Source organism: Agelaius phoeniceus, chromosome 21 (assembly GCF_051311805.1).
Source record: "Agelaius phoeniceus isolate bAgePho1 chromosome 21, bAgePho1.hap1, whole genome shotgun sequence".
NCBI lineage: Eukaryota > Metazoa > Chordata > Aves > Passeriformes > Icteridae > Agelaius > Agelaius phoeniceus.
The window spans coordinates 10879443-10906388 of NC_135285.1; the positions used below are offsets into that span (position 1 = coordinate 10879443).

Genomic DNA, 26946 nt, shown 5'->3' on the forward strand with positions numbered 1-26946 from the left:
CCAGATCAGAACAGTGTGGGCACAAATGCGAGGGACCTAGAAAGAAATAAGTTCAGCATTTCAGAAGTGACATTCACCTTCCCCATCTCTTGCCACTGAGCGCAGGCAGGCATGTCAGGGGACAGGTTTGGGTGTCTTGTGTTGTTTTCCAGTGAAGGTTCATGGCAGAGCTCTCAAGCAAGGTCAGTGTTCCAGCCCTTGTACACTCCTGCCTGTGGTTGTGCTGGGGTCCTTGTCCCCAGAGAGCCCTGGCAGAGCTGTCCTGTGACTGTCCCCTGTGGGCTGGGAGGTGTCTGGGGCTCGGGTGCTGCCATGAACAAAGAGCAGCCGTGTGAGGAATTGAAGTCAATAGTGACTTTTTTCCCCGTGGCTGCTCTGATCCTCCCTGATAGGACAGGAGCTATCCTGACATTTAAATGTCACTGCCAGCAGTAGCAGCAGGAACAGCAAATGCTCACACATCCTTTTCTGCAGCCCGTCCCTGCTCTCCTGCACGCATCCCCGTCCTCTCCCCCTCTCCACAGGACATAAATGGTGATGACTGAAAGTAAGTCCTGCCAGGAAGTGACTTGCCAGTTTGTCAAATCAGCAGCACTTGAACAGCTTCCTCCCCTGTATATTTAGCTGAAAGTGGAAGATAACTGCAAATCGAGCATATCTACTGAAAGCCGTGATTTTTTTTTTTAACACTTCCATTTAAATATAGCTGTCTGTGTGTTCTTGAAGGTTACCACTGCATATGTGGATGAAATAATATTTTTAAATCAATATCTTCCTGTAGCGGTTGTTGTCTAGGATCATGGTAAAATGCAAAGTCTTAAAACCAAACCAAACCAAAACCTCCAGCCGGTAGGAATGCAAGGCCTTTGACAGTGATGTGGTATAAATACTCAGCTTAGCAAAACTTAAATGTGAAGTGACTTCTTTTGGAGATGATGGGCAGTTCTTTCTTGGAAGGAGATGACATGCATTGTAAAAATCAGCAATACTTCTGTTGAAACCTTGAACACTGAAGTAAAAAACCAGTCAAAATTGAAACAAAATGGAGTTTATCCTCTTTGGAGTTGACCATGCACTGAAGGGAAGGACATTCCATACCCAGACCTCCTGTCAGCACTGGATTGCAGGGCAGCTTCTCCTGGCTTAGCCTCTGCTGAGGCAGAGCCCAGAGTGCTCTCAGCCAGTGCCTGAGACCCACGGGTGACCCAGGGGTGCTCTTGGCTGTGGGGCTGCAGGGCTGTGACCCAGGGGTGCTCTTGGCTGTGGGGCTGCAGGGCTGTGACCCAGGGGTGCTCTTGGCTGTGGGGCTGCAGGGCTGTGACCCAGGGGTGCTCTTGGCTGTGGGGCTGCAGGGCTGTGACCCAGGGGTGCTCTTGGCTGTGGGGCTGCAGGGCTGTGACCCAGGGGTGCTCTTGGCTGTGGGGCTGCAGGGCTGTGACCCAGGGGTGCTCTTGGCTGTGGGGCTGCAGGGCTGTGACCCAGGGGTGCTCTTGGCTGTGGGGCTGCAGGGCTGTTGGCACTGCTGGCCCGGCTGCTTGGGTCTGGACCTGAGTGACACACAGTGGAATTCATTCCACTGGGCAGCCTGCTCATGGTGCTGAGAACACCATGAATTACTGGAGAAGGTAAAACCTTGCCAGTGTGTGCACACTTCAAACCAGCCGTGCCTGGCTCCTGCAGGCTGAAATGTTTCTTTCACCAATTCCTGGGCTGACCTCTTGTTACTGTCTGCGAGGGAGTTGTCTTTGTTTCTTCCTTAGAGACCAATCCTTAGTATCCAGCATTATCATCAGTCTTCCCTGGGCTCCTAATGAGCTGGAGGGGTTTCTAGCACTACTCAGCATTCTGTCAGAGATGGGAAATGTTTTATTTTGATTAGACTAGATTTCTGTCTCTAGTATTTAGCAGATTTAGATCAAATTAACTGTAAAACTAATATAACTGAAATATACTGCCTGGAAGGGAAAGTTAATTTGAATTATGCAGAAAGCAAAAGGAATTAAAAAACTAACTTTTTGAGGATTCTTCACAAGCAAATACTTGTGGTGTTGTATGTCTTACAACTGCAGTTTTAAGAATCTAATCTGCAGATGTGTGTGGCACTCACATGCTCTGGAGGCAGGGTTTGAGTCTGTGCTCTGAAAGGATGCAGGCACAATCACATTTTCTATAGCTTTGCAAGCCTTCAGTTTAAGAAAGCTCTTCTGGTGACAGCTAATGAGGTTATGTGCATGATTTTTGGCTTATTTTCCCAGGTTATGACATACTTACTTTAAAGGAAACTTACTTTAAAAAACTTTTCTCTGGGCCTGTTTCATCAGACATAGCTCCTCCTGATAGAAAGAAAAGGGCAAAGAAATGTTTTGACTGGGCAGTTCAGTTGGTGTTGAGGGAAGACATTAAACCCAATTGCTTTCACTTTTACTGCAGAACACGATTTTTTTATTTTCAAGTAATGTGTTACTACTGAAAGCCATATTTCCATGAAATTAGTGTCTGCCATCAGTAGCAATGAAATGAGATAATTGTAATTAATTTAAAATGTAGTTGGTTATATTCCTTCTGTGCTGTGATCTCTGACTAAGTGAATCTGTCAGGCTCATTGCCAGTGCTGAGCTGTGTGAGGGGCATTGGTGTCTTCTGTCATTAATATGATTTGTACCCTTGACTTGCTGAATATTCAAGGCAAGCAAAGTGACCATCAATACTTCAAAATTCTTATCTGTTACAGAATTTCACAAACTTATTTGGACAGCCATTGGTGTGCTTGCTTTCTCCAACAGCATATCCAAAAGCATTACAAGGTATGTGCAGTATTGCATTTCCCAACAAGCTGCAGTTCCTGTATCTGTCCCAAACAGAACGTGGATTCCTCAGGAAAAGGCAGCTTTCCACTACTGTGTAACCCCTAAATCAGGTTGCCAGTCCCTGAAGTAGTATGATAAAGTTTAGCTAGTGTATGTGGTAAATAATCAGTGCTGGTGACATTTCTGCAGATGGCTCCAACAAGGGCTGGAGCAAAGGCTCTCCTGCAGGGAGACTGAGGCACGGCCAGCCCAGCGAGGGTGACGGTGGTTGTTACAGCTCTGGGCAGCATTACTGCTCCCAGAAAGGGAGCAGAGCCAGTTTAGGTGCCTTGGGGTTAATGCATGTCTCCAGCAAGCCTTTATGGCCAGTCAAGGATCAGGCCTGCACAAGGGAAGGTGTAACTAACACCCAGGAGTAGCTCCTCTGTGACGGAATTTAGCGGGTGAGCGACTTCGTTGTGTGGCAGGGACAGCGTTTCTGTTTCATGTGCCAAATGTATCCCTTTGTCTATTGATTTATTTTTTCTTTTAGATCAGTCTCAGCGGGGTAGCCTCTTCACACTCTTTCTGAACAATCCCTTAATGGCATTCCTGTTTGTCTCTGGATTATCAAGCATGCGCCGAGGATTGTGGGAGAAGTGTCAGGATTACCTCCGGAAAATCAACCGGGACATTGCCCAGCTGCTGACCCACTCCCGCTCCATAGGTACGGCCTGGCCAGGCGCAGCTCAGCCTCTGGGGGGTCTGAGCCTTTCTAAACTGGGCTTTCTCTGCCTTCTCTACAGATCAGTCCTTCCTTCAGTTTTTTGGGGATGAATTCCTTCGCTTGCTTCTCACGAGATTTATCTTCTGTTCGGCTACGATGAGGATGCACAAAATCTTCCGGGTATGCAGGGATGTGTGTGCTTTGTGGGAGCTCCAGGCCTGCAGAGCTGCCCTGGTCAGGTGGGAGGGCCAGGGTGACCTCAGAAAGGGACTGATGCTCACATGCTGCTCCTGCAGCTTGCACTGAGGCTGTGCCTTTGTGTCTCTCCAAAGGCACGGAGCCGTTGGCTTGCAGGAGCCTCATCCTGCACGTAACACAGCAGGCACACTCCAGTTCAATTATGTCACTCTGGACAGCCTTGTCTGCTAGAAAAATCCCTCTCTATAACTTGAGATTATTATTTCTACACAACCAAAAAGGTATAGAGCAAGAATATAAGGGGAAGTGGGGAGGAGTGGGTCATTATTTCTGGAATGTGTTCATGTGAATGGGTTTTGAAAGGTCTTTGAAGTGTAAATGAATACACTAAATAGGAAGATGGTATTTTTGCCTCCCTGTTGGTTAAAGCTGTGCCAGCAGAGAAGTCTGCTCTGGATCTACACCATTTTATGTGAGTGTTGGCATATAAACTGCCTGATCCATTTTAAATGCTGCAGGGAAAAATGGGGCTGGAGCTTTGAAAGGTGCAGTATTCAGTTGTGGAACTGCAGATGTCCAGCAGCTCTCCAGGCCTAAGTCAGCTACCTGGGCTGCTCTGATACCAGGGAAAAGAAATAGGTCTGTGTCAGTGGGGAGAGATTTGCCCCCAATGTCTTAGATATTTGTTTTAGGATGAGATGAATCTCCCACTGGAGATGCTTACATGTCTGTAATTTCAAGAAATGAACTCCAGCCTAGTAGGTAAGTACAGGTGAATATTTTTTGTCTCTTTTAGTGGTTTAATTTTTTTTTTCCTGCAAAGCCTCAGTGAACATACCAATAACTATCTGAGATGAGCAGGCATTTGTATTGCCACTGTGACCATCTATGAATCAATGGAAAGAGAAAACTGAAAATTCTAGAATGTTTTCTGTCTCTGCCATACTGAATAGATGAGGTTGAAATTGGCCTTTTGCAGTCTTCTTCCTAGAGGGTGTGAAAGAAATGAGTGTCTGATTCTCTTTGTTTTCACTGTCATCTAGCAGGAGACTCGAAATTATCCCGAATCTTATCCTCAGCTGCCAAGAGATGAAACGGTGGAGAACCCTCACCTCCAAAAGCACATTTTGGAGCTGGCTTCCATTCTGGATGTTAGGAATGTTTTCCTGGAAAACACACTTGATGACTATTAAAAGAAACTGTCTTACTGCAAAGGGGATTCCCTGGCCACAGATTTTGAATGGTGCAGTTTTATAATGTGAAAATCATAAAAGGAAGTACTTGATTTTATTTTTAAATTTAGGGCCATTATTTTAAAAAGTAATAATAAACAGCTGTTAGTTGAGCTGTTCCATTCTGTATGGGGTCAATTTTATAAGCGGAAGTTTTCATGTCTTTTAAATGTTAAACTAAAGAATCACTAGAGGTTTATTTCTGGTCTTGTGGCTGTCAACCACATTTCCAACAGCTGATCCTAAGCATAGAAGTATTATTGGTTACCTTTAGCCCACATTTGTGGAAATCCTTTATTTTTATACAATTTTAAGAAATTGGAAAGAAAAAAAATCAACAGAAAAAAACCAATATTTTATCCCCAAAGAGTTTGGATTTGAAATGGTAAAGATGGAACCACACAGTGCAAACCAACAATAGCAATAACAGATTCCTTCATAACAAATATATTTTTTCAGTCTTAGGCAAGCGAGGAGACAAAACTGTGGGCAATTAAATTGCATTTGGAGCAGTGTTTTGAAGTGAATTTGTAAAGATACTTAATGCTCCCTATAAGATTGATGCAGCAGTTTTCTGTATGAACTGTACTGCTGGCCAAGGACCTGTCTGGGCAAGGGGTTCAATAGTGAACAAACTGCAAACCCTGAAGGTCAGCCCCCACCTCTCAGTGTCATGTGAGGCATCCTGCCACAGGAGGAGGGGGCACTCTTCAGTTTGAGGTACTTTTAGAAATTCCAGCATTTCCAGCAGGTGTGTGGATGGAATGTGTGGCTCCCACAGCATGAGCAGTCCCTGGCAGAGCTGAGAGGATGTCCTGCACAGTGCTGTACCTGTCCCTCGTGTGTCTGACCCTGCTGTGCACAGCCCCAGAGAGGTGCTGATGTTCCCTTGCAGGTGAAGCCAAGTGGGAGCTGCCAGAGCCCCCTGGATGTTTTGCATGCCCCCCCCCAGGCTCAGTCCTGCCCTCAGGAGCACCAGGGGCTGGAACTTGGCAGCACCATCACTCCCCAGCCCAAGAGCTCGGCTGAGTGGGTGTCTGCAGGAGGACAGTGGCCTCTGGGAAGGGGCTGGCTGGAGAAGGCTCTTGTGGCTGCTGGAGGAGGGCTGGCAGGCTCATTTGGGACTGCTCTGGCAGCTCCTGGCAGTGCAGGGGAAGCAAGGATGAGGGAATGGAGATACTTTAAACTATTAAATGGAAAAGCCAATTGTCACTGTTCCGTGGGCTGCTAGGAAAGAAGTGAGAGGACAAGTCCAGCCAGTGCTTTTTGTTTAACCCCAGCCATGCCTCTGTGCTTAGGTGGAAACCGTGCAGAACTTGGTGACTGTTGCAGTGTCATGGCAGTCCTGGGTGCAGAGCATCACCCAGGCTGTGGTGTGGTCAGCCAGAGCAGCCTGGTGGATCTGTTCTGCTGAGGGAGCACAGTGTGGAACAGCAGGAACGGCTGCAGTGTAGCTGGGGAGTTTGCATGAAGGTTCTTTGTAGCTGGGCTGAAGCTTGCACCATCCATTCTTTATTTCCCAAGTGTACAAAACCCTGTGAATGCTTTGTTTGTCCTAAGCAGTTGTGAAGCTGGTACATTGACACCCCCCACCCCTTGGTGCTGCTCTTTGGACTCTGGCAGGACTTCCTTTGCCAGGCTGTGGAGTCTGTTGTGATGAGTGTGTGTTGGTGTGTGCATGTGTGTGCTCGGCGTTTGTGTGTGTATGTACAGTACACATGCATCTACTGCCTGGTGTAAATTGTAAATATGTATATATGTACAGGTACTTGTATATGTATTAAAAAGAATGAACCACTACGATGTCTATATACAAAATTTATATATACACACATACGCCATGTTGGGTGGATTCCACAAGGTGCTGCAGATCATTTGTGGTTGTACTAAAGGTTATGGCTCTTCTGCCACTGTAATTTGCTGTTTCCAGGGACTTACCCTTGGACCTTGAAGTAATTGATAACTGATTCCAGGTACAGGAGCCCTCAGTTAGCCAAGGGAATGGTATCCCTGTATGCATTACAGTGATAAGATCCATGTATTACTGTGAAGCTGATCCTGGCTTTTCTGCCTGGTAGGAGGTCCCCAGTTGCTAAAATGTGGGATTGTATGTGGAGGCAAAAGATGCAGGAAGCCTTTAATGCAGCAGCAAGTGAGAGGCAGGTTATCTGTTGCCCTGCCTGCTGTTCCTCTACCAGCAGCGTTCAGCTTGCATGGAAAAAGGGAATTGAGTTTTCCCCAGCTCACTGCCTTCCAACCAAATGCTTTTGCTTTGCTTTAGCTTTTGCTTTGATGAAGCTATTCCTTTTTTGGTTCCATCTCTGTGGAAAAGAAAAGAGTATGCTGTTTCCAAGCATAGGAGTGATGATGATGATTATTCCACTCGTGTGGGCTGGTGAACCTCTGGGATATTGCTTGTGAACTGACTGGGAAAGCCTTGGTGGTCCTTACCTTTGTTTAGGCTGAAGTGGGGAGTCCTTGCTGGTGACCTGAGAGGCTTCTACCATTTGCAGCCCTTCGAGGAAGTTCTGTTTGCTTTTTGCCAAGGTAGATCTCATCAGAGAAGAATGCACTTTTTAAAAGAAGAAGCTGGAATGTAGGAGGAGAATATAGGCCTTAAAAATTAGTTCAGAAGCTGAACTAAACAGCAATGACTGTCCAAGTGAAAAATTAGTTTTTGAGGTTCCTAATTCTCCTCTTACCCACTGATCTTTGTTAGAAGGTCCAGTGCTGGGATGTTCAAAGATAAAGATTTCACTCCTGTTGTGTTGGGAGGAGTATGGAATTGTACTGTGGAAGCAGAGGGCTCATACCCTCTGTCTGCTCTAGCTGTAGCTAGGACAAGTGTCTGCTCTTGGATTTTGAGCCAGCCCCTTCTTTCCCACCCAAAGAACTGCATTCAATATGAAAATGTTGATATTTTCCCCTCCAAGTAAAAGCTTGTCTTGTTTGAACTAAGTCATTCTGAACTTGTGCTACTGTGTGCTCTGTGCTATGGTCGTAGGTACCTCTCGGTGTATGCTTGTGTGTACTGAAGAAAATCTGGTTTTGTATCTCGCAGTCCTCAGTGTGGAAGCCAAGCAAAGACTGAACCATTTTAAAGTGAGAAGAGAACAAATCCTTTTCTTCTCAGGCCTGATGCCTTCCCTCTTGTCTCGCTCTCCCTTTCTCCATGTATCTTTATTGCTTATATTAGTGGAGAAGACTTGCCAGCACCAGGCAATGCCAAATTAAAGGGGTAAATTCTGCATGTAAAACATTGAGAGGACAAGGTGAACTGGACCAGCTGTGTCCTTACAGGACTGCTCCTGCCTGGCTCCCTACTCCCTGCATGTGGTGTGCTCAGATGAATCCTGCTCCCACAGTAGGTTTGTGCTCCTGCTCAAAGTGGCTTTGGAACATCTCGCCAAAGTTACTGCTGTTGCCTTTTTTTCCCCTTTGACTTCTCAAAATAACAGTGTCAGGGCAATGCAGGGTTATGAGTCTTTAATGCTCTGTTTTTTCATTCCTCCTGGGATGTGATGTGTCATTTTGCTTTGTGCACCAGCTAAATGGAGCACTAACTTCCGTGAGCTGTGCAAACAGGACTTGCTCCCTGGAGTACTTTCTTGAGAAGTTTCAGGACCTTTCTTTGAGTAGTTCATCAAAATAATGTCTGTCAAGTCATGACTGACTAAACCCCTCAAGACTGTTCCCCAGGGAGATGTGCAGAGATGTCTTTAAAGGATCATAGGAAATAGATGGGGGCAACAGGAAATCTGGCTTCAATTAATCATCTTCAGAAGCTACAATTTGAGTATCTCTGGTCAGGCTTCTCCCCTCAGGATGGGATGGAAGTGCTGTTCCATAGGCCACCCCTGGCTCGAGTTAGGAAGTACCTCCCCTGCCTTACTGCCTCCCGTGTCCTGTAACCATGCTGTGCTGCAAGTCTGCTCTTCCCAAAGCTAAAAATCTTGGAATCTGTCTGAACAAGTGTTTTGTCTTGAGGTTTCTTTTGTAAAAGCTTTACCTGTGTTCGATTCCTCAGTAACTGTCAGTGAGTGCAGCTCAGTGGTGCAGCAGCGGCCGAGCCTCACTCAGTCCTGGTGGTGTTGGGGGCTGCTCCTGGGGCTGAGGGAGCTCTGCAGGCAGGAACACTTACATGAACTGGGGAAAAAAATTCATACAGAGAGCTGAAAACTGCTCTGTGCGCCTCGTAAGGTCAGACTGGACAGAGCAGCCAGGCAGAGCTCTCCAGAGATGATGATACGCTGCTGAAGGGGCTCTCCTGTGTTTGTAACATTAGACTTTAGAGCAATACTGTTCTGTGACCAAATGTATTCAGATGCTTTGAAGATCAATAGAGATCTGCTCCCTAGAGCAGAGGATAAACATAACTGCTTCAGATTTAGGAGTGACAACCACTTTTTGTTTTCCCGTTTAAGCCATTGCCAAGACTGAGGAGAGTTAGTTCAGGATTTCTGAATCTGACATTTTTTGGGGTTAAGGACTGTCTCTGAATTGTGCCCAGAGGCACGCACAGATGTTTTGTTCCTGGTTTGATTCCCGCTGGGAGCAGACCCCAGCACAGCTGGCTGGCCTGCAGGAGCCCCAGAGCAGAACAGATGTCACCAGCCCAGCCCCAGCAGCCGCTCTTTCCAGAACAAACCCTGCTGGGAGGATCTGCCCCTTGACTTCACAGATCGTTTTTGGCACGTGTTGTTGATCGTTCTGCCATTGAACTGGTTTGTTGGGAGCAGGATTCTGCCTCGTGCAGGCTGAAAAGCACAAGTGGCTTCTGCCCTGGGCCAGGCCCAGCGAGAAGAGGAGGGGAGCGCAGGTGGGAGCGTTCTGGGAATGCAGAGGGACCGTGCCTCGGGCAGCCCAGCTGCAGAGGTACGCGGAGCGTTTTGCCTCTCTGAGAATCAAATTATTTATTACCAAAAGTAATTTTATAGTGAATTGGTTTAAAGTTATTTTACAGCTGTGTGCCTGTATATCGTATTTTGGTAAAAACGGATATTTTCCTTAAAATATATAGAGATATATAAATAAACTTTTTTTGGAGCAAATGGACTTTTTTGCAAGGGATCTGTAATCGCCAAAGCAGTGTGATGCCAGAAGCGACTCTGCCATTGTTCGGGGAGGGAAGGAGCGTGTTTGTGTTACTGCTGGACACTGCGGGGAGGAGCGAACCGCGATGGACCCGGGCCCCGCCGCCTGTCCCGCTCCGGCCGGGCACCACCGACCAGCGCCAGCCCCGCGTCCCGCTCGTCACCGCCTTTCCAGCCTTTCCAGAGACTTTGGAGCAGATTTCCGTTCGCTTTTGTCCCCGCCGCGCCGGGGCCGCTCCCGCCCGGTGTTCGCGGTTGTGCCGTGTCCGAGCCGTTCTCTGTCCCTGTCCCGGCCGCCGCCCCGGCCCCGCCGGCGGACTGTGCTGTCAATAAACTGTGATAAACGCTCGTACCGAGGCGCCTGCTCCGCTCCGGGCGGGGACTGCGGGAGGAGCGGGGCTGAGGGACGAGCCGGGCCGGGAGGGGAGGGAGAGGAGCGGGGCTAAGGGACGAGAGGGGCGGGAGGGGAGGGAGAGGAGCGCGGCTAAGGGACGAGCTGGGCCGGGAGAGGGGCAGGAAGAGCGGGACAGAGGGACGGGACGAGCCGGGCCGGGAGAGGAGCGGGGCGGAGCTCGGTCAGGGGGCGGGGCTCGGGCTGAGGGCGGAGCGGCGCTGAGGGAGGAGCTCGGTCGGCGGGCGGAGCCGGGCTGGGAGCGGAGCGGGGCCGGAGGCGGAGCGGGGCCGGGGCGGAGCGGGGCCGGGGGCGGAGCGGGACCGGAGGCGGAGCGGAACCGGAGGCGGAGCGGGACCGGGGGCGGAGCGGGACCGGAGGCGGAGCGGGACCGGAGGCGGAGCGGGACCGGCGCCGCTTCCGCCCCGCGCGGCGCTTCCGGGTCGGCGGTGTCCGGGGAAGCGGTGGCGGCCGCGGGACCGGCGAGGCCCGGCCGGGCATGGGCGGTGAGGAGCGAGGGGACGGAGGACCGGGAGAAGAGGGGGCAGCCGGGCCGGGGCTGCGGGAGAGCGGCGGTGACAGGCCCTCGGTGCCTCGGAGCAGAGCAGCCTCCGCGGGCCGGGCCGGGCCGGGCCGGGCCGGGCTGGGCTGGGCTGAGGGGACCCGCCCGCTCCCCGGGCCCCGGCCCCGCCGCCGTTTGGGGCCGTTGGTTTGGGGCTTTAACGGATTCTGCTCCGGGAGACCCGATTTTTTAACGTGCTGTAACAGATGCGATGTTAAAAGGCTTTCTGTTACCTTTAAATGATTCATGCCGGTTGGATTTTTTAGTGTGGAACCCATTTCTGTTTGATTTGCAGGTACTGCCAGGCCTTGAGGGCTTCAGTGGCGCTGGAGATGCAGTAAACCAGTGCATGAGGCTCAGAATTCAGTCTCAGCCTTTGGAAGCTTTAGACAAGAGTGTCAGCGTATTAAACGTTGGCGGTCGTGGCTTTCTGAAGGAGCTGGATATTTCAGGGCTGTAGAGCAGTAAAATGTTTGCCAAATTGAAGAAGAAGATCGCGGAGGAGGCAGCGGTGGCTCCCAGGCCCGGAGGAAATGCCCGCATGCCCAGGTCTGTCAGCAAGGAATCGATCACGTCTGTGGGAGCAGACTCCGGAGACGACTTTGTGAGTTACACCTTGCTTTCAAATCTCCTTTCTCTGACAGTATTTTCATTACGGTTTTGCAGACAACCATTTAAAGTCTAGGGTGTGATTTGAAAACGTGCTCCGGTGTCTTTGTAAGTGTATCTCCTAATGCATAAATGCATCATTAGCTTGAGTGAAATTAAATATTGAAGAGAAAACGTTTGTTAAGCATAGTAGTTGCCAGGAGGCTTCCATTCCCATGTAAACAGTTTTCATTTTACCTCTGGGCTTCCAAGTACTCTTCCTACCTGAGACATTGTATATGTCTCTGCTGAAAACGTGTGCAGTGTTGTTGCAGTCAAAACCATTGTAGTTCCTCTCTTCCACGATAAAACATTGTTTAAACAAGTGGTGAAGTTCCAGGAGCGCATGGGTTAAGTGAGACCCTGGAATGCTCTGGCACCTCTGCCCTGCATGGCTGGCTGTCACATTTCTGAAAGCCTGGATTAAGGCAGTGTCACCCCACTCTGGAGCCAGCAGGACCCACTGCATAGCCAGCAGCAAGTCCCTGTTTGGTGTCTGCAGAGTGAAGAACTTGTTTACACAGTTGGGCTTTAAATAATTTTTTTTGAAGCTCAGCTGAAATTTCAGTTGTGTCAAGCAGAGAGTTGGAGCTCTTAATGTTTAGATGCATTTTATTGTGGAAATATATTAGTCTTGTGTTTTTCTGAATTTTTTTTTCTTCAGCACTTAGGAAATTCTCATGTAGAAATTCCGTTTGCCGTCTTGCAAGTTTGTAGAACAGAAAACAAATAATGGCAAACAAATAATGAATTGGCAAAACAAAATAATGAAATAATGAAATGGCAAAACAAGTAACGAATTTGAGTGGTCTTCAGAAAACCCCCAAGAGTTACTCGTTTTATCAATACTCGTTTAACTGCTCTTGCTGTTGACTTTTATGGAGCAAAACCCACCATAAGTCAGTTATGCAGCAGATTTTGTGTGGACAAATTGCTGCATCAGGGCATCAGTGAGTTTATCCCACCTGAAAAGCATTACTGCTTCTCTTTTAATGACTTTGATTTTCAGGACTCCCTCTTTGACCTTTCCTGGTGCCTGTGCTGTGGAGCCTGATTTCCTCCCCCTCAGTGATTCCATTCCCCCATCTCCTCAGTGACAGTTTGGACAAACAGGTCCCAGCCCCAGCCCCTTCCCAAGCTGTGTGCTCTGGGGAGCAGGCAGCCTGGCACTATTGAGCCTTGCTGGTTTTCTCCTTCAGCATTTCTAACACATTCTGCTGTGCTAGTACAATTTTCCCCTCTATGGGAAAAACAAGAGCTGTTCCTAGGCAGGAGAGTGGTTATTATCCCATTCCTAATGTATGGCAGGATTACTTCTTCTGAATTTTGTAAGTTACAGAGTGTTGCTTTTCTCCCTAGGCTTCTGATGGAAGCAGCTCCAGAGAGGATCTTTCATCCCAGTTGTTGAGAAGAAATGAACAAATTAGAAAACTGGAGGTGAAGCTATCTGGTATGTGCCCTGATACATATAAAACTTGTTATTTTAGGAAATGTTTTCCTTTGAATTTACATGGTTTAATTTATTAAAAATCCATGGGGTTGGGGTCTTTTGAAAATTGATTTGTAGCAGCCCTGTTGATTGACAAGAGGGGAGCATCCAGCATCATTAATTTTTTATGAAGGCAACTGGGTCTTTGCTGATTTCAACAATACATTTATGTGATTGCTTGGAACAGCTGGGATAGCTTTCTGTCCCATGTTTCAAACAGCATCTGTCCCCACTTGTGTGTATGGTTTGTTTCTGATAGGGTTTGAGCTTTCTGACAGTAACACAGTGCCATCCTTAAAGAAGTGGGCTTGGGAATGAAGAAGAAACAAAGAATTCAACATAAAACAATCCTGAGGGTTTTTCTTTCTAATTCCTTGTTCTGTAAAGCTGTAGTGAAGGCTGGCACTGCTCCCCATCCCTGTTGTAGGGAAGGGACCAGGGACTGGGCTGAACTGTGTTACACTGCTGCTTCCCAAAGCTCATGGGAGGCCTTGGAAAATTAGGGAAGGTTACAGCCAGATAAGGATTATTTTGATTTCTTCTGGAGACTTATCAGGCTTCTGGTCAGTTCAAGAAAATATAGGCTTCAGAAATTGTTTCACATGGAATTCAAAAGGCCCAAGTGCTCATCTGCTTGCACAAGGTAAACTTAAAAGTGCTGGCTGGGGCTTAACACAAGAGAGGGGGGCTCTGGGTATCAGGAGTCTCATGCAGGCAGGCAGCCAGTGAGTAAATCCTCTTCTCCATCGTACAGGACCCTCTCCAGGGTGTGCGTACACTTAGTTTGGTTTATATTCCCTCCGGGTCAGTTCTGCTGAGCGAGGGTGAGGGCAGTGCTGTGGGACTGCAGCAATGAGCAGATGGATGCAATGGCCATGAATTAACCCTTCCCTGCACCCTGCAGTGCCAGACACCTTTCCTGAGCAGAGTGAAATGTGTCAGTGTTCTGGATTGAAGTGAAAAGGGAGAGACAGTTGTTCATTCTCTGGTTCTGCTCTTGTCTGTGTGACTGACACCCCTGGGACAGGCCCTTCTGTTTGTGCCAACCCTGTGGACAGTACAGAGCTATTTGCTTGTGATCATTGTTGTTGTCACCCAAGTTTTCCTCAGCAGGAATGATTTTCTGATTGAGAAAATCATTGTCATTTGCCACTCATCCTTTTTTCTCTTCTTTTTTTTTTCCTTTTTTTTAAATTTTTGTGTTACCCTAAAAACGTCCTTCCCCAATGTCTGTCCATTCCTGGTCTGTTCTCCTCCCTCCTCACACAAGATTATGCTGATCAGATCCGAAATCTGCAGAAGATAAAAGAGAAGCTTGAAAATGCATTAGAAAAGCATCAGGATTGTACGTATTTTTCTTTTTTTCCTTTTTGTTCAGTTCAGTTGAAAATTGCTGTGGTTGGAAGGAAAGAGGTTTGGTGTACAGATGTGCTAATGATTTCCTTTCAAAGTGTGCACCTCTGTAGTGTGAACAATTAGAACACAAGTTGTTACCTTATTTACAGCATAAAAAGCAGCAGCAGTGTGTTGAATGAAGTTGTTATTATACTCCTTCTGCCAAATTTGGGGCTCACATGCAGGAATGACCTCTTGGAAACCTGCAGCTTTGTTCTAATCCAGCAAGGAGCAGTATCCCTGTCTGCTGTTAGCTTTGGCCCTTTGCCAGCCTGCAAGCAGCGTGAGGGAATGAGTAGCACAGCGCTAGTGCTACAGTCAAGACGGGGCTAATTACTTGCAGAAGAAACTCTTTAAAGTTATAAATAACTTACAGGAAAGTGAGAAGTAATTTTAAAAGATGAGTTTTTAATATAGCTGGTGGTTCTCTGTTGATAGCCTCCATGAGGAAGTTTCAGGAGCAGAATGAAGCTCATCAGGCCAGTCGAGCCAAGATGGCTGAAGGAATGGCTTTGGCCTTGGAAAAAAAGGACAAGGTAAGAGAGCTTGAGCAGGACTTTAGACTCTCATGACCCTGATATTTTAAGCAGGTGCTACTATTAATTAAAATAATTGTTCAGCCCTGTGTGTGAGTGTGCCAGTGCTGAGGGAAGGAGGGAGTGCTGAGCTCAGTGCCAGGAATGGTGCAGGACTTGTCACTGCTCAGACTGTTCCGACTGGTTTTAACAAGAGCCCACAGAAATTCCTAATGAAAGGTTAAGCTTGTGCTTGGATAAGATTCAATGGCAGTAGGCCTGTTGTCACATTTATTTTACTTGCATAAGACTTATGTATTCAGGTAGCATGAATGATTCCTCAGCCTTTATTCAAGCACTGGCTGTTACTGTACTGCTGCTGATTTATTTTTTTTTAACCATAATTGCTGTCCTTGAAAGTCTGCAAATAGATTTTGATATCTTTTTTTCTCCTTTCTTTCTTTCTTGTTCAGGAGTGGATGGAAAAACTCACTCAAGTTGAAAAGGTAATTAACCTTGGATGTTTTTCTCAGGGGGGGTAGTGTAGCTCTGTGTGTATTTGCAAACACCATCCTGCACACTTCCAACTCTATCAGAACTCGACTCTGTTCAGCCCTTTTTATTATTTGGTCTTTGTTCAGTGGGAGAGGCCAATCATTTGCTTTTTGTTACCAGCCCAAATGCTTGGGGAAGTCTTTCTGGTTTTGTTTTTCAGCGGGGAAGTGAAGAACGATGGGTTGTGATGGGAAAGTTGTCCTTCTGTAAGGTGGAACATTGTCCATTTTTAAGAGTTCAGCTTAGATAGTCATTGGTGGCATTGTGATGAATTCAGATTTCTTTTTTTTTTTGTTGAGTTTGGTAATTTTCACTGTGACATGAATCTGAAAGGATTTCTAGTTCTGTAAGGAGCACCATCAGGAACTGTATGGCTGCAAGACAAGATTTCTTTCTCAGAGTTTACCTGAACTCCCATTAACTTGACATGAGCATACAGATATCCTTTGGTTCTGTTCATTTATCAGGAAAAAAAAATGCTTCAAACACAGTTACAAGAAATGAGGGAGCAGAGTTTGAACCTTTTCCAAAAACGAGATGAAATCGATGAACTGGAGGGCTTTCAGCAGCAGGAAATTGCCAAAGTTAAACACATGGTAAGAATATTTTCAACTTTTTATTTCCTAAATTTTTTACTAGGATATTAAGTTAGTGGTAGCCCAGCATACATTTTTTCAGCCTTTGTGCTTGTACACAGATTTGGTTAGTGTCAAAATCCCAACAGTAGGTACTGAACACAATATTACATAGTCTGTTATCTTCACAAATTAGTGAAACAGGCAGGTTTCAGTGAAAAGGTTTATCGGTGTTACTGGTCATCTGTAATGCCAAAGATGATCTTCTAATGTTCAGCTTTTGAAAAAGGAAGAGTGTCTGAGCAGGGCGGAGCAGGAGCTGGAGGCGCGAGCGCAGGAGCTGAGCCGGGCGGGAGCGGAGCTGCAGGAGGCCAGGGCCGAGGCCTCGGGGCTGAGCAGGGACCTCCAGGACTTGCAGCAGCAGTTCCTGCAGCTGCAGGCTCACAGGTATGGAGCTGAGGCTTCCACGGGAGCAGTGGATGTGTTTCCCCTGTATTTTTACTTCATGCTCACGTCTGTCTCTTTGGAAGAGTTTATATATGTAGGGAGTTGACTGAATTTTTGCCTCTGCTATGGCCATGGGGATGTAAATGCCAAGCCAATGATAGTAATACTCTTTTTGTAAATTATTTCCTTTTTTCATAGTTGGAATGCTAACTGTCACTTTGTTTTGAAAATGTATAATCAAGCAGTGATTGATGGTGGCTGGTTTTAGCACAAGAAAATTTTGTTGATGTCCATTTTCATAAGCAGCAGAATTATCTGCCAAAGATTATTTTTCTGGAATGCTATGTCACTTGTTTTTATTCTCTTTCTGTGAAGAGATGAACTAATGACAGCTGAGACAAATGCAGAAAATAAGATCACTGCTCTGGAGTTAAGAGAACAGGAGCTACAAACTGTCATTCAGCAGCTTTCTGTAGACTTGCAAAATGTAAGTTTGAGCCAAGTGAGATTTGATTCAAAGAGCTCCATGTCTGCAGAAGTTAGATTAGATATCAGCTATGTGGTGTTGGAAATTTAAGTTTCAAAGTAAGTAATTTCTCAAAATGTTTAGGCTCGAGTGGCTGGTTCTGGTTGTGAGAAGAGACTGGAAATGTTACAAGTGGAGCATGAATCTCTGAAGGTGGAATATGAGCAGGAGAAGGAAAAGGTGAGGTGCTTTCAGATGCATGTGCTGCTCCTGGTATGCACATTTGGGTAATGTACAGCTTTGTGTAGTTGGAAGTTTGGTGTCCAGAAAGTGTTCCAGGATTAAATTATCTTTTTAAATAGGACTTTCCTTTCTGTTGGTATTTCCAAAAGTCAAACCGCAACAGATCAGCTGAAAGCTTCATTACAAAAAAGATTCTGTGATTTCTCATTCTCACAGATGACTTTTGAACTTGCTGAGAGAGATAGACATACTGAACAGCTGCAGGAAAAGGTGTCTTCCCTGGAAAAAAAGCTAGAAAGGAATCTCTCAGGAGATGAACATGTGCAGGAGCTGCTCAAAGAGGTAATTGCACAGTTAAAGGCTGCTTAGAGGTACAGTATTAGTGAGTTGTTTGGTTTGGGTTTTTTAGGTCTTACATTACATCTCACCCATGCAAAGAAAGCTGCTGATGTCACACAGCCACGTTTGTCCTGGCAGTGTGTTTTGGCACACTGTGCTGGGCAGAACATGTGGGTGGCTGCACTGAGCCTGTTTGTGTAGGTCCTGCACAGATGTCTGTGCTGGCCTTTCTGCATTGTCTGTTTGGGCACTGCATCTGACTGCTTAGAAGGAAGAGAGCAGCTTTCTGCCATCCCCACAGGAGGTGGGACAATTTGGGAGTTTTTCTAATTAATCCTCACAAGCACAGTGAGTGCTTTTCCTTGTTCTTTGGAAAGGCCAGGGGCAGGGAGGGGAACTGTTTGCACATAGGTGTGCAAACAGAATTTTGCATGCTGAAAGCCTCAGCCTCAGAAGTGCTGAACAACAGCTGGAAACAGAAACTTAGCTGTGGTTAATCCCCTTTCTCTCATTGCTTCTTGATCTCTTTCTCAAGCACTGATGCTCCTGCTCAGAATCAGCCTGGAGCAATGTTTCCCCAGATGGGTCTTGGGGATGTTTGCTTTTCCCTGGTCAGGGTGCCTACAGTCACATCACCCCTGTGTTGCTGTGACAAAAGGATTTGGCTTAGTAAACTCAAGGCAGTTTAAAGTTACCTAGGGGTATTAAAACATTGTGTCCCATTTTAGTTTGACCTTATAAGTGAAATAAGAAGGAAAATTTTTATTACTCCCCCAACTTATGTCTTTGTCCATCCTTGCTCATGTTCTTCACCTCAATGTAACCTTCAGAAAGCTGCTCTTGAGCAGAGGCTGGAGGAGAGCAGGCAGCAGGCACTGACAGACAGGACACAGCACAGCCAGGCTCTGAACCAGCTGGAAACACAGGTGAGCAGTTTCTAATTTCACCACAGATTGCCATTCTTTTCATCCTCTGTGCCCTACTCCTCCTCCCCTCACTGCACTCCCTGCCCAAGGTGAGACTCACATTTAATCACATTTAGTCTTGAAAGGAGAATAACTGATCAGTGTCTCTGGGCATCTCCCCACGTCATGAGTGGAGGAGGGCCTAGAGGTCAAGACAGAGGTTTTGTGCAGATCCTCCCTGTAGTAAGAAACAAATAACTCAGGTGCAAGCACTGCTGGGGCAGTGCTGTGGTGAAGAATTTCTAAAACCTGCATGTGTCAAATAGGCAGCCTCTCTATGTCTGTGGCTTCAGGGATTTAATGTTTACCTTCCCCTCCTGGGCCACTCTGTACTATGCAAACTTTTAAAATAACATAGATGCCAGTGGATAAGGAATTTAATTAATGGTGTAATTTTAGAATAAAGAACTGCAAGAGAAACTACGGATTGCAACAGAAACACTGAAAAAGAGCAAAGAAACAGCTGCAGACCAGGATCTGAAGATCCAGAAGCTGGTGAGTCTCCTGCATGTTTCACTGACCAGAACTGATCAGTCTTCAGCATCCCCAGAGACAATCACTTCTCTGTTCTGTTATTCAAATGTTTGTTTTCTTGCTGTTTGTCTGCTGAACTCCGCTCTGTGAGTACATGACACTGCTGCCAAAGGAATGGTGTTCCTCAGTTTGAGAGTGTCTCATGGAATGGGGTCTGATCTTGTCAGAATGATGTCAAAATACCATTCTATTAATGTGGTTTTCTTTATTCTCTTAAGCAAACTGATCTAGAGGATGAAAGAAAACAACTGCAGCAACAGATTTTAAGTGAAAAACATCAGTATGATGAGAAAGTTACTGGGCTGGAGTCTCAGATTGCTGCTCTTGAAAAAGCTTGGGAATTGGAGAAAACAACAACTCAGCACAGGATTGTAAGTACAGAAACTGTCTGGTGGGTTGGGAGAGTCTTCACAACATGATTTTAGCACAGCTTGTAGAGCTTGCTTGTTTGGATGTTCTTATTAATTCCTGGCATTATAACAGAAGATATCATACTTTGAGGCACTAAATATGAGCAAAACATTAGATGTGTTTAATTGTTTAAACAAAGCATTAGAATAATTGTACTGTGTATTTAAACACTCTTTATTTTACAGAGCCAGTTGGAAAAGGAAAATGAAAACCTCAAGGGAAGCAAAGAAGAGTGTGAGAGTTCATTAAAACAACAAGAGTCTGAACTGAACAGGCTAAAGGTAAGGGCTGGATGGGAACTGGCGTTGTCTTGGGACAGAGCTGAGGCTGGGGAGCAATGAACACCACTGTGGGTTACATTCAGTGCTTGGAGGCCTGTTCTGTTCAGGTTGCAGGTACTTGGAGCTGTAAATCATCTCTGGTACTCAGCAGAAATGTGTTGGAGAAGCATTACAAAGGGCTGACCCTTTTCTGAACCAGAACGTTTGGGTCTGCCTAAATCAGGCAGAAATAATACATTCCCATATTGTCAGGGATGTGAAGAGCTTGGAAATCCTGTTAGCAGTAGTGAATACAGGATGGTTCAACATCAGATTCCACTTAGAGTGTTCAAACCAAAAAGTTAAAACTTAAATTAGTTGAGTGTTTACAGTTTATCCAATTTTGACTGTGATTTTAGATGGTTGAAATTTTTTTCATAGCTACTCATGGATGCACAATTGGAATAAAGATCTGTTGTAGCAAGGAGCTACTTCTTTGTAATAGAGACTTCAAGCTGAAAGATCTTGTAAGCATTGGGTTTGTTTGGGTTCTTACATCAGTTCTGTGCTGCTCTTGCATATGCAGAGAGCAGCAGTCAGTAAAACAAACCTAACTCATTTGGAAAATGTAGTGTGTCAGAACACTTTACTTGTAGTCCTGGTGGATTTGGGGTTCAAGATGAGAGACTGACTTGATTTAATTGTCTCACATAACCTCTCAATTAATTCTGGTTTGCAGAATGAGATGAGCAGCAGAGAAACTGTCAGTGTGGAAATTGCCAAAGCATTGGAAGAAACAAGGAAACAGAGAGAGGAATTACAACAGCAGGTTGGTTAATAATGACTGTTTTAAAATGTATTTGAGACATCCCAACCTTTCAAAGAGCAGACTAGGTTTGGATTTATTTATCCTAACATGCAAGACCCTTGGTCAGAATCATACCCACAGCATGTGAGACAGCAGTTGTTGCCTCAGTAAACCTGAGACTGTTTCAGAGTCCTGTCATCTGTGAGGTGTTCCTGTCTCAGTGCACTGGCCATGGGGAGCCTCCTACATCTGGCAGCTTCTTTGAGAGAAACCTGTTTGTTCTGGTTAGTTCCTTTCAGTGCTGTGTCACATCTGGGTTCCTCTGGAGCAGAGCAGTGGTAAAATTGTACATTTCCTCACAGGGAGGAGCTTGTATCCAGTACCAAATGTCAGTTCTAGGAAGTCTTGTTTTGCTCTTCCTGTATAAAAAATAGTGGATAATGTGAGTTTGTGTTTGCTTAAAGTGGGAACTGTCAACTGAACGTGTTTGACTGGAGTTAGTCCCATCTTTTGGTTTCTTTATTCTTCTGGCACTGCTGTGGATCTGTATTTGCTGGGCCAGATCTGTGGAGAAGGGGTTTAAGGCCATCTCCTGTTTTGCTCAGGGGCCTTGCAGCTGCCACATGCTGGCTGTGACAGTCTGATGGTGGCACAGAAGCCAGGTGGGGTTTAGCTCTTCCAGCAATAACTTCAGTGCTTGTTCCTGAGGCAGCATTGTGGAGGTGATGCCTCCTGGGCCTCTGAAGGATGTTGGAACTTTCAACACCTCTTCCTGTTTTATATCTTTAATGACTTCTGTTCATTGTTTTCCTGCTTTGAAGGTTTCACATCTGAATACCCTAATAAAGGAGAAAGACCAGCTGATTGATGAAAAATGTGATCTGCTGCTAAAACAGAAGGAAGAACTGAACCAACTCAGTCAAGGTTAGACCAAATGAATCTTCTGCATCCCAAACAATTCAAGTAGAGCCTCTAGTTCTGGCCTTGCCTGGTAGATTGTAATTTTTCTAGATTTCTCTTTCATATTTAATCTTTTAGCACTTTCAAAATGGTTTATTGTTCACTAACAATTGGACAGTCTCTCTTCTGTCTTTCTGTTTCTCCCCTGGCTTTCTGTCTTCATGGCAGACCAAATGGATTAGAATCTCCCATCTGATGTGCAGCACTGATACTAAGCAGGTCTCTCCTTTCCCAGACCATGAAGCTGTCTTGCTGCAGGTGCATCAGCTACAGCTGGACATAGAAGCAAGGCAGAGCCAAGCAGTGGAGATAGAGGAAACAGCAAGAAAAGAAATTGATGAGCTGAAGCTGCAGGTACAGGAGTGCCTGTTGGCCAGAGAGCATGAGAAAAATGTGAGTGCAGTTCAAATCCATTCTCTCAGGAAAAGAGGGAGGTGTGCAGGAGCCCCCCAGTTCTGTCCTGCCTGGAGAACCAGAAAGAAGCCTGGCTTTCTCCCTGGGGACTGTTCTTGGGCTGCAAATGTCATGATACCTCTCCATGTTTATTTTTGTAGGTTTTAGAACTGGAGGAATCGACGAGGGCCTTGAGCAATGAGCATTTGCCTTCTCCAGAAAACTCTGTGGTGGAACAGAATGGAGAGGTGGCAGCTGCAGATGTTGTTCAACTTCAGAAGGATAACAGAGAGCTGGAACAGCAAATTGCTGAGAAAAACAAGGTGAACAGAAACAACTGGTAGTCTTTCCCCTTTTAATTAGGAAGCCAAGTAATTGGTGCTGCCTGTGCTGCAGCCTTAAAAGGACAGGCCTGTTCCATTTGAATCCAGTATGTTGTGAGTAAATGCTTTTCTCTGGATTGCACAAGTATCTCCCAACCATGAATAAAAACTGCAGCCAGAGCTGCATGAATCCTGATGCATTTTGGCAGAAAGATGCACCCAGTGATGCTATTCACAGCTTTGCTGCAGAGCTCTCTGAGTGAACTGGGTTCAGTTCCACGGTGCTGTCACCTGACAGCCCAAGTGTCCTGTCACATGCCTGCTGCTGTGTGCAGCTGGCAAGGCAAGGCTCTCAGGTGCTTCTTCACAGCTGTCAGTGTTGGTTAATTATCATTTCATTCAGTATTTGTTTATCATGGGTTTTTCCAGATACCTGGGGGTCCTGACAATGAATACTGTGTTAAACTCTCCTTTGCTGTGCTTACAGATGATAAAGCAACTTCAGCAAAGAATGACAGAACTCAAGAAAACTCTCCAGAAAGAGCTGGTAAGGATTGTGTGTTTTCAGTCTCTTCAGATGGCACTTACTGGCAGGTACTTGCACTGTTATTCCAAAAGCTTGACTGCTAACTCCCATTGCATCCTCTGCAATGGTTTATCTCTCCAAGAAAAAAAAATTATTTAAAAGAAAATTAACAGAGGTTTTAAAATTGTTGGTTTTGCTCTGATGCTGAAAATTACTCTGAAGAAAGCCCATGTTTGAAAGGCTCAGAGCAGGTTAGTGATAGGAGAAAATTACCAAGGGACAGTTTCCACCATGGAGCCAATTCTGTGCCGGTTTGGGTAACGTACACAGAACACTGACATCAGCCAGCTCCTGTCCTGGGGTGTAGGGACAGCTGGAGACCCTTCTCTGCTGTGACCCCATGAAGGATGAGGAGCTGTTGATGCCCAGTTTGTACCCACCTGTGGGTACAACCCTCTTTAGATATCCTCAACCCAGACCCCTCCCAGTGTCAAGCTAACAGCATCTGCAATGTACCTCTCTTTTTCCTCTGTGGATTTTTTATTTTTCTGTAGAAAATAAGGCCTGACAGTGAGGTACCTGAGCTACGTGCAAACTCTGAAGTGCCTAATGCTTCTGTGACTGTCACCAACAACTCTGACTTGAACGACTCCAGGGAGATAAACTTCGAGTACCTTAAACATGTTGTACTAAAGTTCATGTCCTGCAGGGAGTCTGAGGTAAAGGTGCCACTTACCTTCTCTTTCTACATCTGTCTTTCTCTAGAAATTGCCACCTGTCACCTCCTTAGGACACTTCATGCCAGTTCGATAATTTACAATTAAAAAATGTACAGTGGGGGCAATAAAACAAAATAGCTGACAGCAACGTGTTTGGAACACAACTCTGTGGTTTCTTTCAGGCATTCCATCTCATTAAAGCTGTGTCTGTGTTACTGAATTTTTCACAAGAGGAAGAAAACATGCTCAAAGAAACTCTGGAGTACAAGGTAAGGTGCCATTAGGTGCCATATGGCTATATGTGGTCTTTAATGAGACAATTAAAATTCCTAGATGCTGAGAGATTAGGAAAAGTGGCTTTTTTCCAAATGTTAGGTAGAATAATAAATGTAATTTATTATTAAAATGTTAGCTGACCGTATGCATGCCAGGAATTGTCCCTTTCAGTGAGGGAAATAGCAGCTTTCTGGTGCTCAGAGGAGTTGGAGCACAGCTTTGCCAGTGGACTTGATCTGAGGGGAAAAGCTGGGAGCTCCTTGCCCAAACAGAGTCAGTGTTTAACAGTAGAGCCTAACTCTGGGTTTGTCCTTTTGACCCTGGGCTCAGACACCAAGATCTGTGTCTCCTTTCCATGAGCTGAGATCTGCCTGGCCCTGGCTGTGTGGTGTTGAGGGAATATTCAGCAGTGAGTGCTGCCTCAGCTCCAGGTCCTGCATCATCCCTGCCCACCCAGGAGTTGGGATGCTCAGTCTGCAGATGAAGAGATTTCCTCACCATCTGGTTCAGGGAGCACTAATGCTACACTGACTAAAGGCACCGTGTTTAAATGACTGTAGAGTTCTAATTTGAAATTATTTTAAAGGAATATATGTAAGTATAATCTTCATTTTCACCTGTGGGCAGTGGGTGCTGTTCCTTCCAGATCTGATTGTGTGAAGCTGCCTCCCCTTGTTCAGTCTGGAGTCTGGAGCATTCTGAGTTATAAATAGCTCTTTCCATCAGATGATGAGAACATGGCTGTGTACCATGTTGTTTCTTTCACCCCTTGGAGGTGTGACCCTGTGTGATGTGTGCTGTGCTGTTGTGTCCTAGATGTCCTGGTTTGGGTCAAAGCCATCCCCCAAAGGCAGCATCCGCCCGTCTATCTCGAGCCCAAGGACTCTGTGGCCTTAAGGGAACCCGAAGGTGGCAGGCAGTATCCAGGCACTTCTTTCTGTGAAAAGAATGCTGAACACACTGGTCCAGGTGTGTCTTAATCACTGTCATTGCAGTATTTTGTACAAGAACTTCTGGCTCTGTTTACAAAACTAATACTGTGCAAGGAGACATTTTCACTACAGACTGGAACAGCTCTGGGCTGGAGTCGGGAGCAGCTCGGTGTCTGTGCTGGGAGCAGCTCCTTGTGCTCAGCACTCCTGGCTCCTGGCACCAGAGGGTTCTGAGCACCTCTCTGGCTGCCAGCTCAGTCTCTTGGGATGCTGATTCCAGCTGCTGTTCCAGGGTGCTGCAGTCCAGTGACTCTGGGCACAGAAAAGCTGCTTGTCTGGCTGTGGGAAGCCAGCAATGAAAAATGTGTTGGCAGAAGAGTGTTTAGAGTGGGATGGTTTGTAAAGCCTTTCACAGGACAGGAGCAGGAGCTTTAACCAAAAAAGAACTCTGCCTTGCCTTCTAATACTGACATTAACTAATGGTTGGCATTTTTTCATATCACTGTGTAATTTAAGGTGCATTTATCCTGGCCTGCAGCCCTCAAGGCTGCATGTTGATTATTTAATTTGAGAGCACAACTTTAGAGTTGTCTGATTTTACTTTTCTTAAAGAAAAATAATATTTAAAATGGTCTTAATTATAGTACCTAATCCTCAGTCGCCTTTAAAACTAATCCATTAGCCTGTTCCATGGGTTGTTAGCAGTGGGAAAAGGGGTAGGAAACCATTTTAAATTTTTGAAGCTGAGTTCCAGGTATTGTAAATCCACACTGAAAAATACCATTTATTTTAAAAAAATAAAAATCTAGTTACAAAGGGTGAAGAATGCTGGTACTAAACATTTTGATTCATTTTTTTTCTTCCAAGTCTGCTAGCAACAAATCCTTATAACCAGGATCTGCCTCTTTGGTTGTGGTTTTCTGTACTTCAAATACTGATGCTTAAAAACTGTTATGAATATGTTAACTGTTAACTCCTGACTATTACAGTAAAAGAAATGCTGCTCATGAGGGGTTTGAGGGCAAAATTCAACTCTTAGTGAACAAGTTGTGGTTCCAGCAGCTTGTTTTCTTAATAAAATAAGGACAGGGGACCAAGGTGGCACTTCCTCCCTGGAAGCACAATTTTGCCCAGAGTTATTAACACCACTGCAAAATCTGGATCCAAATGGGAAGCAGCACTAAGTGTGATTCCTGAAAACTGAGACCTGTTTCCAAAAATCTGCACATGTATGGAATTCAGTGAGCATGCTGCAGTTCTGGGAATTCTCTTACAATTCTTCTGTTAAATATATTCAGGGCAATTCAAGCTTTCTCCAGTGGAGCTCCAGCAGGAGGTGAATGTGCTGATCCAGAGGATCCAGAGCCTGCTGGTCTCCCAGGCAGCCCCACCTCAGACACAGGTACTCCCAGGAGCTGTCACTGGGCACAGGTGCTGCTCCTCACTTAGAGACAGGTTGGATTTGTCTGAAGTCAAGAAAACCAACAGAATTTTTTGGTACTGTCCAAACAGTCTTTAGTAACCAGATTCATGGCACTTCCAGACAGGACAGAGCATGGGAGGGTTCAGCCCTGCTCTGCTGTGAAAATAGACAATCAAAAAGTACATTTATTTCAACTGTTTCTCTACTGAGATACAGCAGGGTGGAATAACCCTGGGAAGATTTTATTCTCTGAGATATTTTCCTTTCTAATGTCCCTTTGCCTTGCCCTGTTTCTGTGGGACCAGGGATCAGGACTCCCTCACTCCCCTGCTCCCTGCTGAATGTCTGCTGGGTTTATGCTGATCCTGGCTTCAAAGGTTACTGAACAGCAAGGAAAGCAGGACAGGCAGCCTGGAACGGAGTGACAAAGTAAAATCTTATGTTATATATTCACTAACAACTTCAGTTTCAGATCCCAAAGCTCATAAAGGATCAACTTACCATAAACTAGTTCTTAAGTGTTGAATTTTCGTTAGGTATCAGAGCAAGACTGGTGTGTATACATGTATTAAAAAGCTAATGCACTTTCCCTTGTCTCAGAACAGTGGTTATACATAATCCTTTCTATCACCATTGGACTTCTTTCCTTCTATGCTGTAAATATGGATTGTATGATGAAACACTATGAAATTTGTGGTGCAATACATTTTGGATCAAACCCCTAATCTTGATTTCTTTCTTTTTATAGTTCTGGT

General features: G+C 45.7%; 2 protein-coding genes across 10 annotated transcripts in view; both read left to right on the forward strand.

Moving 5' to 3' along the window:
- The window catches only part of SCAI (suppressor of cancer cell invasion), a 38331-nt gene extending 27943 nt beyond the window's left edge, over positions 1-10388 (forward strand). For 5 of the 6 annotated variants that reach the window (XM_077189253.1, XM_077189254.1, XM_077189251.1 and 2 more), the window contains exons 16-19: positions 2732-2804; positions 3340-3513; positions 3593-3693; positions 4755-10388. In XM_077189253.1, the coding sequence (XP_077045368.1) occupies positions 2732-2804; positions 3340-3513; positions 3593-3693; positions 4755-4904 (498 nt within the window). In that variant the 3' untranslated portion in view covers positions 4905-10388. The remainder of the gene's footprint in view (positions 1-2731; positions 2805-3339; positions 3514-3592; positions 3694-4754) is intronic. The other variant, XM_077189255.1, reaches the window with a different exon arrangement.
- A 389-nt stretch (positions 10389-10777) lies between these two features.
- On the forward strand, positions 10778-26916 carry GOLGA1 (golgin A1). Of its 4 annotated transcripts, none has more exons than XM_054646193.2 (23): positions 10778-10933; positions 11285-11593; positions 12997-13087; positions 14397-14471; positions 14960-15057; positions 15510-15542; positions 16059-16187; positions 16456-16613; positions 16989-17100; positions 17224-17319; positions 17539-17664; positions 18492-18587; positions 19026-19121; positions 19379-19531; positions 19757-19852; positions 20571-20660; positions 21461-21563; positions 21835-21992; positions 22154-22315; positions 22803-22862; positions 23396-23560; positions 23743-23829; positions 24653-26916. In XM_054646193.2, the coding sequence occupies exons 2-23, from the start codon at positions 11459-11461 to the stop codon at positions 24731-24733; spliced, it is 2400 nt and encodes a 799-aa protein (XP_054502168.2). In that variant the 5' UTR covers positions 10778-10933; positions 11285-11458; the 3' UTR covers positions 24734-26916. The 4 variants fall into 4 exon arrangements, with proteins under 4 accessions (XP_054502168.2, XP_054502166.2, XP_054502171.2 ...); XM_054646191.2 differs by having other exon boundaries at positions 10779-10933; positions 16444-16613; XM_054646196.2 differs by lacking the exon at positions 14397-14471 and having other exon boundaries at positions 10779-10933; positions 16444-16613.
- The last annotated feature ends 30 nt before the right edge of the window (positions 26917-26946 follow it).

Bases quoted from the DNA above. Each gene is read 5' to 3' on its own strand.
- GOLGA1 (XM_054646191.2), top strand. From the start codon at position 11,459: ATGTTTGCCAAATTGAAGAAGAAGATCGCGGAGGAGGCAGCGGTGGCT. The intron at 15,058-15,509 runs GTAAGAGAGCTT...TTTCTTGTTCAG, and splicing joins CCTTGGAAAAAAAGGACAAG to GAGTGGATGGAAAAACTCAC. The intron at 23,561-23,742 runs GTAAAGGTGCCA...GGTTTCTTTCAG, and splicing joins TGTCCTGCAGGGAGTCTGAG to GCATTCCATCTCATTAAAGC.